This window comes from Rhinatrema bivittatum, chromosome 1, assembly GCF_901001135.1.
Source record: "Rhinatrema bivittatum chromosome 1, aRhiBiv1.1, whole genome shotgun sequence".
Taxonomy (NCBI): domain Eukaryota; kingdom Metazoa; phylum Chordata; class Amphibia; order Gymnophiona; family Rhinatrematidae; genus Rhinatrema; species Rhinatrema bivittatum.
Window position 1 is genome coordinate 750,901,892 of NC_042615.1, and position 16,051 is coordinate 750,917,942.

General features: G+C 43.9%; 1 protein-coding gene across 5 annotated transcripts in view; it reads left to right on the plus strand.

The window, feature by feature from the left end:
- The window catches only part of CPLANE1 (ciliogenesis and planar polarity effector 1), a 453,269-nt gene that overhangs the window by 275,500 nt on the left and 161,718 nt on the right, over positions 1-16,051 (plus strand). For all 5 annotated transcript variants that reach the window (XM_029578626.1, XM_029578651.1, XM_029578642.1 and 2 more), the window contains exons 32-36: positions 3,597-3,917; positions 4,224-4,988; positions 5,576-5,763; positions 13,258-13,381; positions 14,157-14,211. In XM_029578626.1, coding sequence (XP_029434486.1) covers positions 3,597-3,917; positions 4,224-4,988; positions 5,576-5,763; positions 13,258-13,381; positions 14,157-14,211 — 1,453 coding nt within the window. The remainder of the gene's footprint in view (positions 1-3,596; positions 3,918-4,223; positions 4,989-5,575; positions 5,764-13,257; positions 13,382-14,156; positions 14,212-16,051) is intronic.

Sequence of the window (16,051 nt, forward strand, 5' to 3'; positions counted from 1 at the left end):
GGACCCGACCACTGCTTTGCCTGACTACACTACTGATCTTCTCCTGGACCCGACCACTGCTTTGCCTGACCTCACGGATCATCTCCTAGTCCAGACCTCTGCTTCGTCCGACCACGCTACTGATCATATCCTAGTCCAGACCTCTGCTTTGTCTGACCACGTCATTGTTTCTCTCCTGGACTTGACCTTAGCTTTGCCTTGCCACCGCTCCTTGATTGCCGCCTGCCCTGACTTCAGCCTGCTTTATGACGCCTCTATAGTCTTAGTCCTGGACTTGGCCTTTTAGGCTCTGGCCTGCTCTTGCTCAGGCGCCTTATGTCTGACTCTTGTTCCTATTGGTGCCCGGGTCTCCGGGACTCCGCCTCATCCAGTACAGACTCCTCAGCTCTGCAGTTGCAGTCCCTGGGCTGACCTCTCCATCTTCTCATCGACAAATACGTACGGAGGCCCACCTAACTCCAGCCGGCCCCAGTACCCAAAGGCTCAACCCGCGGGGAACGAGGGCTGGTATTGGCGATGCTCCAGCCAGCCTCCGTCAGTTAACTCACTCTGCCTGCCAACGGTGGGGACCTGTAGGACCTCTCCGGGTAGCGTCAACCCCACTTCGGCCCAAGGGTCCACCTCTTGCGCAACACTAGAGGTCAACTGACACATTTATATTTCATAATTGTTTAGATAGTGACTCCCAGTGCGACAGCAGGTATGGGCAAACTATTCTCTAGGATCTCTTTGAGGATTAGAGTCCAACTTCAGCTCTTTTAGAGCCCATTCTTTCATTTAGTGTTGTCTTCCTGTTAACAAAAAACAAGAATTTGAGTTTTCCTCTAGCAAAAAGAATTGCTCTGCTCTGTTGGTCAGGCTATTGTTGTTTAACCTTTTTTGTTAGAAAACAACTCAAGGATGGTAACTTTCAAGGGGGCGTGTGAGTGCAAATTGATGCGTGTGCGTCTGCATGCACCCAGGGATGCAGCAATTTTATAAAATATGTGCACATATGCGCATTTGTTGTAAAATAGCCTGGGCACCTTATTTTGCAACTTGGTGCGCACAGCTGCGCACATCCAATTGTGAGCCGCGTAAGTAGAGGAATTCTATAACCGGCACATGTCCATGTCATGACCAGTTTCAGCAGTTCGTCCACCAGTTCACCAGGGTAGAGCTAGATCCTCCCAACTCCCTGGTTTAATAGTCTGCACTCCCCCCAGTTACCCCAGACTCTTTAAACCCCTCAGAAATAACTTTTTTTTTTTTTTAAAGTTACAATTCTTCAATAGCAGAAATAAAGTTATGCGGTACTGGATCTGGGCACACAAGTATTCTCGTGCACATCTCTTGGCCACGCCATGGAACGCCCACACCACACCCCTTCTTGAATTGGAATGAAATATTTGTGCCCTGGGAGATGTGCATGCATCTAGGCGGATTTTAAAATCTGCTTGGTGTGCACATATTACATGTGTGCACATCTCTCAATTTTGGTGAGCACCAGGCTTTTAAAATTTACCTCTTAGCTAGGGAATCCCCATATATTTGACTTTGGTGAGCTGCTTGCCTTTACAGAAAAAAAAGTTGCGTACCTGTAATAAGTGTTCTCAGAAAGCAGTTTACTGGTCACGCCAACACTTCCTCCTCCCTATCCGGAGTTGAGCTCATTAGATTAATTACAGAACTGAGACACTCTGCATAAGCTCAGGATACAGGAACCTACTGCTTAAGCGTAAAGGGATCCTCGGTTTGTTTCTAAAACCACTGGTTAGCTCTGCAGTCACACAATTATTCTGGAGGACATACCATTAATGAACACTGATTTTCAGCTGAATAGTTTTGCTTTATGCAGCTTTTAGTGTTGCGTGCCCTGTCCGCGGTAGGCCCGCGACCACCCTACTCCCCTTTGCAGCACTGCTTCCAGACCTGGACCATCCTCACTCACGGCTGTGGGCAGCTGCCTACGCCCCCAAGCACCTACTGCCTCCTTGGCTGTTCCTGGTTCCTCCACGGACCTCCCCAGTTCCCGGCGGGTCTCCCCGTGGGGAGATGCCGTTGCTCAGCCCCCTGCGAGCCCTGGCCTTAGGTGCACGCACGCACACCGCTCTGACCTTCAAAGGGGCCGTGGCGGGAAGCTTGTCGATGGCCCCAGATGATGATGTCATCGGGCCCTGCTATAAAGGGCAGGGCCCGCCACTAGTTCCTTGCCTTGGCAACAGGTCTCCACGTTTGTTCGTTGCTCATCATTCCTGGTTCCTGATCCTGACTTTGTTCCTGGTTCCTGATCCTGACTCCATTCCTAGTTCCTGTTCCTGACCCGTACCTTGGTCCCTTCCTTGTCTCGCTGGCATGACTCTTTGGCTTTGACCCTTGTTACGTTGGACCACGCTTAGGATTGCTTCTCTGGCTTTGACCCTTGCTACGTTGGACCATGCTCAGGACTGATTCTCTGGCTTGTCCCTTGCTCCATTGTACCTTGCCTTGCTCAGCCACCTGCCCTGACTCTAGCCTGTCTTCAACCTCACCTCCACTATCTCCCTGGACTTGGCCTCTGAGGCTTCGGCCTTCTTCTACCTGGAAGCCCCTTGTCTTGTCCTGTTCCTGTTGGCGCCCAGGTCTCTGGATCCCTGTCTCGTCCGGATCTATACCGGTACCCTAATACCTCTGCTGGTCCTCGGCAACCCTTGTGTCTCATCTAGTGGGAGTCGTCACACGGAGGCCCGCCTAAGACCAGCCGGTCCCGGCACCCAAGGGCTCAACCTGCGGGGAACGAGGGCTGGTATTGGCGAAGCTCCAGTTGACTTCTGTCTCCTAGTCAGCTCCGCCTCCCCACCTTAGGCCAAAGGTCCACCACCAGCGCAACATTTAGTTCTCTAATTTGTTTGTTGAGCATTCAGAAGACTTCTCTTTGGAGTACATAATTAGAAATCCATCTTAGCTGAAGAACACAAAATTCAAAATGTTTTTGGTTTTGTACTTCTAAGTTCATATAGTAAATAAAACAATTATGTTTTTAATTACAAAATTCGGTAGCCTTGATTAGTTTAAATAAAACTAGAATATGTTTTAATTCCCTATTTAACTGCCCATTATTAGGATGATGTAATTTATATTTCTGCATTGATTTATTTTAAATTTTTTGTATTTCTGTTTTTTCCGTCTTTAAACCCTTCCTCCATAGACAGTTGACTTGGACATCATGTTCCTGAACTGACCGTGAGTTGAAGGAGAAGTCTCCTTAGCGGCTGACCCTTTCAACTTTGTTCTTGCAGTGACTAGGGCCTTTCCTCTAGTAGCAGTCGCTCTCTCTTCTACCCAGACCCTAAGTGAATCCCCTCAGCAGCTTAAATAAGTCCCCAGCTCCACCAAAAGGAAGAATTGAACCTAGGTCTTATCTTCATAGTATTACATTAGCTATGTTGTCCTTTCTGCATCGATTTTAGTCATTAAAGCAAACCATGCTATCAGTTATGTAAAGAATTGTTTATTATTTAGGGTTTAGTGGTATAATTTGTATGATCTCCTCAATTAATGCTTTTTAAATCATAAGTAGTGACAAAGCTATTTAGAGGAAAGAGCATGATCATTTTTTTTTATATTTGTCATTCTAGCTGCAGCAAATCAACTTCATGAGTTTAATGCAATTTGTGGGTTCATCGTTTGCCAATATTCCAAATATGCAGCAAATTTTGCAGCAACCTCAGTCTTCTCATCATGAACAAAGCCAAGCTGAAAATCCACTGAAGAGTACTGATTCTGCTCAGTCTCTGCCAGTTTATCCTAAGGAGGCCCTTCCTTGTGATTTTTCTTTAAAGCCTCAACTACTGTTGTCTGTTAGTAAAACAGATACTAAGAGAATCAATCATGAGACCAACTCTGACAGACAGGAAGCTAATGCTTTGCCTGAAAAAAGCAACAAAGAAAATACACAGGTATGGAAAATAAAATATTTTTGTCTGTTTGTGATTTATTATTTTTTATATTTGCAAAGGGTGATATTGCTATACCTTCTTTGGGTACTAAAATGTTAGGACATAGATTTTGGCGAACTGTTCAGTACCTTGAAACTGTTTTACATTTTTTATTCTGTTAGGAAAATTGCTTTATGTGTAGCTCTCTGTAAATAGTGTTCCCTCCTACTTTCTCCATTCTCCTGTTCTTGTTAAGAATGAGTCGATGTATATACATAGTAAGGAGTTGCTGCTTTAACCTGGTGTATTACTTGTGTTTTCTCCCAGGCTCCTCCAGATTTGAGTTGTCATTTACATCCTCCTGAGTTACAGACCAGTGATCATCTAGTGTCTCAGGGTTTGTTTTCCATAAATTCCAGTAAATGTTTTAATCTACTAATGCCAGTTACAGGTCTTCAGAAACCTACACTCCTTCCAACTACCAAAAATACAGCTGCTGCAAATGGTTTTCCTTTGCTTAAACTTCAACCTGGTCATCAATTCAAACCACTCAACATAAATCCAGTAAATGTCACCCATGCTTTTGCTCGGCTTCCTCCACATTCAAGAGAGATGAGAGGTCCACCTAACAGTGAACATAAAGTTCCCCTATCCTGTGCACTGGCAAACAAAACCTATCTACCAACCCATCTAAATTTGAATCAGTATGACCCCGAAGCCATCCAGCAAGCAGAAGAGCAAAAGAAAAGGTGGGCAGATATTGTGAACAAGGGACCGCCTAAGCATCTTAACCTGGATCAATATGATTACCAGCCAGCCCTTGGTTCTCAACAACAGAACGCCACAACTGTCAGTGCTGACAAACATTTGGGCACTCAGAGTATTCCTGCTCGTGAGCCTTACCAGAATCCAACTGGAATTCCTTTACTGCGTCTGCAGCTTAATCGTTTACCGTTGATTCCTCCAAGTACAAGATCTCATGTTGCTGCTCCCATACTACCTGTTCGACCTGTAATGGGAACAGCCTTCCAAATCCCATTACAGCAAACAAAATTAGCATTACTCAAGGCTAATTTGACTCTAGAGAACAAGGTAATGTTCTTTAAAAGTTTACAGACTTCCCAACCAATGGACATGCATATCTATTCCAAGCTGAACATCTTATTTTTCAATAAAAGTTAAATGACAGGTTAGGAAATAGATGGTCACTGTCAGAGAATACTTCTGTTTATTGTTGGAATAAAGTATGAGCTGAGTACACCCTAAGCTTTGGGAAATGGCAGGATATAAATTTGACAAATAATCCCTTGGATACAGAAAATTTCTGTTTTCTACAAATAGTTCTGGGTGGTATGAAAGAACTGTAACATAAATAAATAAATGTACCAGTCATTGGAAGGTTATTAAAGTGCTTTACTTAACATTTCCAGCTGGAAAAATTACACATTTCAATTTTGTGGAACACTAAGGGATTTCTTGAGGGATAAACAGTGATGAAGGAATTGGAATGCAAAGGGAATGCATGCAGTTATTGGATTTTGGAAAAGTATAGGCATTTCAAGTGGGTTATGAAATGCATGTTTCTTTACATTATTTAATTTACATTTGTAGTCTTTCCTAATTGTAAGCGATCAGTTTTACTCGGTCAATATTTATTGGTTCTGTGTATTTTAATTTAGGTATTATCTCCAAGTTTACCATTTCAACCACCAAAACTCATCCCACTACAGAATCTCATTGCATATCAACAGAGCTGCCAGAGTAAACACCAGCCATGGTTAGGACAAAACCTTCCTGGACAGATTCAGTTGTTAAAAGCTAACATTGAGCCTTTTGAAATGAGAAAAGAAAAGGATAATACAAAGAGGTAAGAAGAAAATTATACTGGATGTGATGCTCTTAAACCTGAGAGAGTGAATGAAATGCACTGTATCCTCCTGAGGTAATTCAAATGACTAGAGGGCAGTACTGATTAGTGAAGACTTTCTTCCAGCTATCAGCCAGCATGTACATTTGGAAAATTTTACGGGTGATAGAATGGTAGGAAGAGAAAAAATATATATATTTCTTACAATAGGAGAGTATTTTCAAAATGATATTCCTAGTATGCAAGGTATTTTGGTGAATAGAGTTTCTTAGATTTTCTTTAGGCCCTAATTTAAACAAAAACAAAAGATGGAGATTCTGGGCATTAACTGTTGCACTCTGGGCTAATATTGCGATTCTTCATTGACAAGCAGGATTAAATCAGCCACGAGTAGGTGGCAACATCAGACCTAGCTCTGAGCTCAGAATTCTGCACATGCACAGAAGAATTCCGCATATGATCCAGTGCCTCATGGGATCGACGCTCTCATCCACACCTGACCAGAGGAAGGCTTACTATACGCCTTCCCCCCATGGCCACTACTGGGCAAGGTCATCCTCAAGATAGAACACCACAGGGGACTAGTTCTGCTAGTGGCCCCGGATTGGCCAAGACACCCATGGTACGCAGACGTGCAAAGACACCTTGCGGGGAGCCCTCTGTGTCTACTTCCAAACAGGGACCTTCTCCAGCAGGGCCCAATTCTTCACGAAGATCCATCTTGATTCTCTCTTGTGGTCTGGCCCTTGAGAGGACTCGCCTGAAGAAGCGCGGTTACTCGAAGGCCGTGATTGACACCCTGCTCCATGTGCTCAAGCTCTCAACATCTCTGGCATACATACAGATCTGGAGAATATTCAAAGCCTGGTGCGAGGACTGCAGGATATTCCCGCGGATGGCCAAGATCCCCATGATTCTGGAATTCCTATAGGACAGTATGAAGAAGGGGTTGTCACTCAACTCCCTCAGGGTCCAAGTAGCAGCCCTCTCCTGCTTCAGAGCTGAAGTGAACGGAATCAGACTATCAGCTCATCCGGATTTGACCCGTTTCCTAAAAGGGGTTAAGCAACTTCGCCCCTAAAGTGGCCGGTGCCGCTATAGAACCTCAATCTGGTATTAGACTTTCTAGCCGGGGCTTCTTTCAGACCAATGCGCACGGTCTGTCACTACGCCTCTTAACATTGAAGACTGTATTCCTGGTGGCAATATGTTCAGCTCGTCACATCTCTGAACTACAGGCACTATCCTGTAAATTTTTAAAATTCCAATTGGATTCCATCCCAAAATGATCCAATTCATAGAGGCCTGGATTAACTTGCTTCAGCAGAAAGCCTTCCTGCCTGATCAGAGGCTTTGGTGGGCCTTGTGAGGTCCTTTCTACTTCAGGACCAGACATCAGCTAGGTTGGTCCTTGTCCTGCTAGGAAATATGGCTGTGTGATACTATGTTGTTTCTCTGACTCGCCTTCACATATTATGCCTTCTGTGGGCTTTACAGTATCTTCAATTGCTCCAACCATTATCCTCTTTGCAGTGGTGGATAAACCCAGTGGTTCTGGCGATAGGACTTCTGTTGCATGTCCCAGTACATCAAGTGATGCTGTCTGCTGATACCTCCACCAGAGGTTGGGGGGCATGCACATGTGCTCTGTGGCGCTAGGAGGTATTCTGAGTGGAATGTCACCTGCAGATCAATCTGCTGAAATTATGGGCCATCCAGAATATGTTAAGAGCTTGATTTCTCCCACTTGCTCTTGGGCAAGAGAATCTTGATCTAGACGAACAATTAGGTAGCTGTATTTTATATAAACAAGCAATGAGGCGCAGACTTATATAAGAACATAAGAAATTGCCATGCTGGGTCAGACCAAGGGTCCATTAAGCCCAGCATCCTGTTTCCAACAGAGGCCAAACCAGGCCACAAGAACCTGGCAATTACCCAAACACCAAGAAAATCCCATGCTACTGATGCAATTAATAGCAGTGGCTACTCCCTAAGTAAACTTGATTAATAGCAGTTAATGGACTTCTCTTCCAAGAACTTATCCAAACCTTTTTTGAACCCAGCTACACTAACTGCACTAACCACATCCTCTGGCAACAAATTCCAGAGCTTTATTGTGCGTTGAGTGAAAAAGAATTTTCTCCGATTAGTCTTAAATGTGCTACTTGCTAACTTCATGGAATGCCCCCTAGTCCTTCTATTATTCGAAAGTGTAAATAACTGAGTCACATCTACTCGTTCAAGACCTCTCATGATCTTAAAGACCTCTATTATATCCCCCCTCAGCCGTCTCTTCTCCAAGCTAAAAAGCCCTAACCTCTTCAGCCTTTCCTCATAGGGGAGCTGTTCCATCCCCTTTATCATTTTGGTTACCCTTCTCTGTACCTTCTCCATCGCAACTATATCTTTTTTGAGATGCGGCAACCAGAATTGTACACAGTATTCAAGGTGTGGTCTCACCATGGAGCGATATAGAGGCATTATGACATTTTCCGTTTTATTAACCATTCCCTTCCTAATAATTCCTAACATTCTATTTGCTTTTTTGACTGCTGCAGAAACCCCACTGTTTTGGTCATAGACTGCTGTAGAAACCCTACTGCTGTAGAAACCCTACTGTTTTGGTCATAGGCCTGTCATCCCAACTTGTACCTCCAGGTGACCTAACTTCTGGGCATTCAGAATATGCTGGCAGACCAGCTTAGCAGAGTCCTGCAACCTCACAAGTGGTGTCCAGTTTCGATGGTCACTGATGATCTATTTCTCTGTTGGGGAGTACTGGTGATAAATCTGTTCTCTTTGGAAGACACCTGAAAGGTTAATCAGTTCTTTTCCATGAGACTGAGCAGCTACAGATCAGCTCCTGATGCTTTTGTGGTAAATCTTAGCATTAGTCTGCTCTATGCATACACTTCAATTCCAATCATTGCCAGAACTATCCAGAAGATTCTGAAAGACAGGGTGAGGAGGATTATCATAGCTCCCGGTTGGCTGTGTCAAGTTTAATACACTTACCTCTTCCGTCTGTCAATTCAACCTCCCATTCATTTGGGAGGTATCTCTGGCTCTCATCACCCAGGAGGACAGAAAACTTTCCCACCTGAATCTTCCATCCTTCCTTCTTCCCTCACAACATGCATATTGAGTGCAAGGTAGTTTCTTCCTTGCTCCTTTCCTGCACTGTGGAGGACATTATGATTTCAGATACGAAGCCTTAAACCAGGAAGTCCTATAACTTCAAGCAGAAGAGTTTCTCTGCATACTGTAACACTGGTTATCTGGACATCTTCTCATGTGGTCCAAGAGACCTTCTTAACATAGAAACATAGAAACATAGAAATGACGGCAGAAGAAGACCAACCGGTCCATCCAGTCTGCCCAGCAAGCTTCACACATTTGTTCTCATACTTAACTGTTTCTCTTGGCTCTTAGTAACCTTATGTTCTAATTCCCTTAGTAACCTTATGTTCTAATTCCCTTTTCACCCCCACCATTAATGTAGAGAGCAGTGCTGGAGCTGCTTCCAAGTGAAATATTAAGTTTGATTAGTTGGGTAAGCGGCAGCATAGCTCTCTGCCATGAAGCAGAGGGCAATGCTGGAAATGTGTGAAGTATCAGTTTTTCTTTTCCCCTGTCATTGAAGCAAGGAGTCATGCCGGACATGCACCGAAAGTGAAGAATGCCTTGAAAGTCACATTAACTATCATCAAATATTGAAAAGCCTAATAATTGGTAATACCTATAAGCCCATGAACCCATCCCTGTTTTTTTTTCTTTTTTTCTTTTCTTTTTTTAATTGGGAGATGGATGCCCTTCATCCTTCTACTCTGTGAAGGTGGACACCTACCACCGGCCACTGGCATCCCGCTCCGTTAATGCCTCTGTGGCTACTGCCGCTCCATGCAGTGTTTTACTACCTGCTCTTTATATGCGTCCTCTAGAACTGATGGATCCCATCCCTGGGTTTTTTTATTATTTATTTAATTGGGAGATGACAGCCCTCCATCCTTCCGCTCCGTGAAGGTGGACACCTACCACTGGCCACTGGCATCCCGCTCCGTGAATGCCTCTGTGGCTACTGCCGCTCTGTGCAGTATTTTACTACCTGCTCTTTATATGGACATCACTTGTTCTCGTTATCAAGCCTCAGTAGCTCTTCGGTCAAGGTACAGCTCAGTGCCATTGTGGTTTATCATCAGCAGATGGACTGAGCTCCAGTCTCTCCACTCTTTAGTATCAAAGTTCATGAAAGGGCTGTGGCTTTCCAAGTCAGTAAATCACAGTACCATGAGACTTCAGTTTAGTCTTGGCTCAGTTTATGAAACCTCCCTTTGAATCTCTCGAGTCTGGACCTGAAATTTCTTAGCTGGAAGGTGGTGTTCCTTGTAGCCGTGACTTCAGCTTGAAGAGTGATCAGCTTACGTGTGTTGATCTCTTATTTTCCATAACTTCAATTTTTTCACACGAGAATTGTTCTGTTAACTTCTTTGCAAAACTGATTTTTGCATTCCACCTCAACTAGTCAATTGTGCTGCCTATGTTCTTTTCAAAACCATGTGCACACGAAGGAAAATGGGCTCTTCATTTCCTGACTGAAAGAGAGCCCTATCATATTACATCAAGAGGATTTCACCTCACTAAGAAGCAGTGGCGTAGCCACGGGTGGGCCTGGGTGGGCAGGTGCCCACCCAACTTAGACCCAGGCCCACCCAACTGGCACCGGAACTGCAAGGCTGTCGCGGGATCCCATCCCCGCGACAGCGAACAAGAGAACCCACGCCTCGCGCGCCATCACGGCACACATGGGGAAGGGAAGCGCCGCGCGCAGCTTCCGCTTCCTCCCCCCAATGCAGGAAGATCAGCTGCCTCTCCTGCTGCCACCGGCCTCCTGCTATCTTCGGACCAAACGGCCTGCCGAACTTCCTGTTTGGGGGAGCGGAAGCGCCGTGCACAGCTTCCGCTTTCTCCCCCAGAGCAGGAAGATCAGCTGCCTCTCCTGCTGCCACCGGACTCCTGCTATCTTCGGGCGTCGGCCGTACTGCCCGCCGATCTTCCTGCTTGGGGGGGGGGGGGGAGGAAGCGGACGTTGTGCGCTGCGCTTCCGCTCCCCCCCCCCCCGACAGGAAGTTCAGCGGGCAGTACGGCCGACGCCCGAAGATAGCAGGAGTCCGGTGGCAGCAGGAGAGGCAGCTGATCTTCCTGCTTTGGGGGAGAAAGCGGAAGCTGTGCGCGGCGCTTCCGCTCCCCCAAACAGGAAGTTCGGCAGGCCGTTTGGTCCGAAGATAGCAGGAGGCCGGTGGCAGCAGGAGAGGCAGCTGATCTTCCTGCTCTGGGGGAGAAAGCGGAAGCTGTGCACGTGCTTGAATGAGTGTGTGTGGGTGAAAACTGGAGCCTGGGTGTGTATGTGGGTGAGAATGGAAGCTTGAATATGTGGGTGAATGGGAGCTCGAATGTGTGTATGTGTGGTTGAGAATGGGAGCCTGGGTTTGTGGGTGGGTGAGAATGGGAGCTTGAATGTGTGTATATATGGGTGAGAATGAGAGCCTAGGTTTGTGTGGGTGGGTGAGAATGGAAGCTTGAATATGTGGATAAGAATGGGTGCTAGAATGTGTGTATGTGTGGGTGAGAATAGTACCTTAAATGTGTATATGTATGGATGAGAATGGGAGCTTGAATATGTGTGGGTGAGACAGGGAGCATGGGTTTGTGGGTGAGAATGGGAGTCTGGGTGAGAATGGGTGCCTGGATGTGCGTCTGTGTGTGCATAAGAATATAAGCCTGGGGAGGGGTGAGAAAGTGAGAACTTGAATGTGAGCTTGTGGGGGGGGGGGGAGCATATGAGAGTGACAGCTTGAGTGTGTGAGAGGGAGTCTGTGAGAGAAAGCGTGTATGTGTGTGTGTGTGTGTGTGGAAGGGAAGAAGACAGTAATAGAAGAAAGACACTGAAAAGGAATTAGGAAATGAGCTATAAGGGAAAAAATGGGAAAAAGAGACCAGGACCAACTGATTAGAAAAATACAAAGATCAGACAACAAAGGTAAAAATATATATCTATATTTTGAGATGTTAGCAATTTTAAATATAAGCAACACAACCGCTCTCTCAAAATTTATGGACAGGTAGGAGCCGTGTATAAAATCGTAATAATAAGAAGGCTAAAGTACCACAAATCACCGTGAATTATGTTTGTATCATTAAGTAAACCTCATACTTAGGCGTAGATGTGAATGCTATGCTGCATAATTTGGCATTATTTATCAGTAAAAAAACAACTAGTAGGCCTGCATGCCTACAGTCCACCCATGTTAACCTTGTGCCCACCCAAAAAATCAATTCTGGCTACGCCACTGCTAAGAAGTTTCTCAACAGTTTGTATCCTTTGATTCCAACAGATGGTAAGGGCAGTTGCTGAAAGAACTCTTTCTAATTGGCTAGCGAACTGAAAAGCTCGCTGCTACGCATTGATGGGATTACAAATCACGGATTCTATCAAGGTACATCAAGTATAAGCCAGGGCCGCTTCAATTGAAGACATCACAAAACTTCCATTTAGTTGTCACACCTTCACATCCCATGAATGCCTGAACAGCATGTCCAAGAAGAGTCTTTTGGTCAAGTAGTTCTGTATAGCCTGTTTACTCAGGCTGTCGACCACTTTCCACTGGGTGGAGTCCAGGTTGTCTGTTTTGTAGTTGCTTCACAAGGCAGCTCTCAGCTTTGGATTCCCTACATGTTTTGGCTGATTTAATCCTGTTTGTTGATGAAGAAAACAAAGTTGCTTACCTGTAATGGAGTTCTTCATAGACAGAAGAATAAATTGAGCCCATACATTTATCATCCACTTGTCTGGAAAGTAGACTACTCAGCTTAAGGTTAACACTCTGGAAGAGTCTGAGGAGCTGATGACAGCGACAGTGCATAGGAATTCCTGTGCATGCTCGGAAAAACTTCTTTGCTCTGAGAGCTGGGGCCATATCAGTGCTATCGAAGGACATCAGCCACTCCTGGCTGATTTATCCTGCTGCTTATGGAGAACCTCTGTTACAAGTAAGCAATTATGCTTTATTGTCAGCTTCCTGGATCAGTGGGCTTTTCTTTTACAGCTATATGTAGCAGAAGGCAGGCTCTTGAAAGGCCAGTAAAAGAGGAGAATGAGGATTAGAAAAAAGTAGAGCAAACTGTCTTTGTTATGAGAGGGGAGAAATGAATGGAGACAGCATTTTACTGATGGAGAAGTGTGCTGAATGCCATTTGTCTCAGTGCATTGGGCTAAAGTTCTTATCATGTACTTTAATACTAAAAATATACCCATGCTGAAACAAAACCAGAGCTTCTAGAAGATTAAAATCACAAAATCTAATTTAAAGCTGCTTTGAAAATGGCAATTGGTAGGTTGTAGCTATGCCTAATGGTTTGCTATGTATTGCAGGAAACTAAAGATTATTTTTATGGTCAGAGTGAAGTTACATTTACAGCTAATATTTTTCACAGGCAAAGAAGACGTGCAGAGAAACAGCAGATTAAAGAGAAAATTTTAGGTAAAATGGAGAAGTCGAGTGAGGTATTCCGGCCTGAGGACTCTAGTATTGTAAACAAGAAAGTTGTTCAAACAAAGGTACAATATAAACTAGAGTTATCTAATCTCATTTAATTCATTTTGACATAGAATCTGTTGAGTAAACCATAACTTTGCTTACTCATGCTCTCAGATGCTATATTGCTTACTTTTTGGTTTGGACCTGGCAATTTTTTCTGTTTCTTTGGGCTTCCAGCTCATTCAGAACCAGCCTTTATTGGGCTTATAACTCTGTGAGCCTTTGCATCTGCCCAGGGTGTTTCCCCCATTTCTAACTCAGCTCAGTCATCACAGCAGCAGTCCCAAACTGGGCTATCTTGGGAATCCAGATAACATGGACTTGTCTGGCTACTGGATATCACCACTCAGCAATAACTGAGATGTCCAATGGCTATGAATACTTGCATTTACAGCAGGCCTTGCTAGGCTAGAAGCAGAAGCTTGGCCTGGAAATCAAACCCAGGTCTCATTCATAGCACCGCACAGTACTTACCACTAAGCCACCAGGCTGACTCAGATGCAATAATTGTTTTACCGCTATCATTTTTTTTTTTTTTTTAAATTGAAATTTTTGGCATCCTGCATTTAGATGCCTTGTGATATCACTGCAAAATCTACTTTACACCTTAGTTTCACTGAGCCTTTCAACAACAGTGAAATTTAAATAAAATGGATTGCAACCCTATGAATCCCAGCATAGAGTACACTACTGAAAAGATACCTAAATTTTAAATTCACTGTGCTATTCCTTTGAATGTGCTTCTAGTTGCCCAGTAATAACTAAATTGTGATTTCTAATTTTTTTCTGAACTAGCATCATCAGGAATCACCCATCTCTGAACCAGCAGATGAATTTGTCATTCCTCTTGGTATGTATGAATATAGACTAAAGCTTACCTCATCACTGAAAGTTGTCAGAGGTGTCAAATGAATCAACTTCGAAATTCTGAGCTGAACTCCAAAAATACGTTTAACACCACAAGTTTGCATCTCATTTGCTCTTAGTCCAGAAATAAGAAAATGTATTCTATATTCATTTTTTACAAATGGATTTGAAGTACAGAAAAATTAATGTAGACATTTAAATGCTTTAGTGCCTATCAAAGTACCCTGTCTTATTGCCATGGATTGTATGTCTTGGCAAATAGGGCTGTTTCTCCAACTGCTATTGCCTCAGTTAACCATGCTGACAGCATAACAAGCTGGCAGTTACAGCTGATCAGCCACAGAAGACGAGGAAGCTGTAAATGTACTTGTGTGATCTGCAGCAGGGGAGGGGAGATAAGGGCATCTTGAAAGTAGATTTGTGGGGGTCAGGATGGAAGGAAATAAAAAGAAGTAGTAAAGATAGGAACAAGAAACTCAGTGTGAAGACTGAGGGTTGTGGAGGAGGAGGTAGAAGATAGGTTAGAAAGCATAAGGGGCTGGTTGACAGGTGCTGCTTTGATGGGAAGGGGCCAGGAGGTCTAGGAGAGCATCAAGGAGGTATATGGAGGAGGAGAGGATGTCTGGGTGCAGTAATGGGGGGTGATCAGGATGGAAATGTAAAGGAAGGCAAAGAGAGAGATACTAGGAAAAGATTAGGAAAGAATAGGACAAACATAGGGAAAATAACGAGGATGGGAAATGATAGAGGATAAAGTATGGAGAAGAAATAAAGAATATAGGAGATGAGAGATGATCCAAGAGAGACAGGGACAGATCCAGATGGAATGAAGGACTATTGACCAGAAATTGCAAGATTTTCAGTGAGTATTATTTTATTGATATAAGATAAATAGATATTGTAGAAGATAAATCATAAGAGATTATTTATGGAAATAGTGGCTATTAGCAAATGCTGACAAAAATAATTTTTCCGATCATTTCAATAACATGAAATTGGGTACCTCATTGTTTTGCTATTATATGTGTAAGACTGGAGGTGAACTGGTCAGCTCTAGTAGCAAGACTGCCTGTTATCATCCCCTCTTTCTAACTTTTCACTTGCTCCAACAATGGGAAAATAGAGTGCCGTGCTCATTTTTAGTATATTTAAAACTAGAAAAATATGACATTTGCAGAAGTGGGTGATACAACTTTCTGGTTCAGTTTTGTTGTGCTTGAATTCTCCATGGACAAGCAGCTTAAAGAGAGCCACGCAAGTGGATGAAATCATCTGATGACACCAAGATGGAAAAATCTCTCTCAGAGCTCAGAAAGATTTAGAAGATGTCTCTGAGCATGTGTTAACCTTTCTGTGCAGGTGCCCACTTCATAAGTCTTCTCAGTCTTGTTTCTTTTGGCTTGTTCAAATGGACATATTTTTGCTCTGTGTTCACTGCTCGTCGTCCAAAAAAAATTAAAAAGTAGAATAGCTTAAAAAAATTTCAGTTCTTTAAAACCGAGTTTGACCTTCTTTTGGTATTTTTTACAATCTCAGAGAAACTGCTTCAAGAGATGTCCTCGCTGGACTTGAAAAACATCTTTAACATACCGGCATGACTAGTGTGTAAGGTGTCTGGGCCCTGCTCGTGATGTACTAAAATGTGCCTGTATGTAACCCAGAACTAGAAAGTCAAGGAGCCTTGTGTTTCAAGAATATCTGGAGTCCCTTCATGCTTTGACCCCAGGAATCAAGAGCAAACCATATTTGGCTGAGGGACCTTCACCAAAACTTAAAAAGGCAAGAGTCTTCTTATACTCAGTGCCGTGATTTGACATAGTATT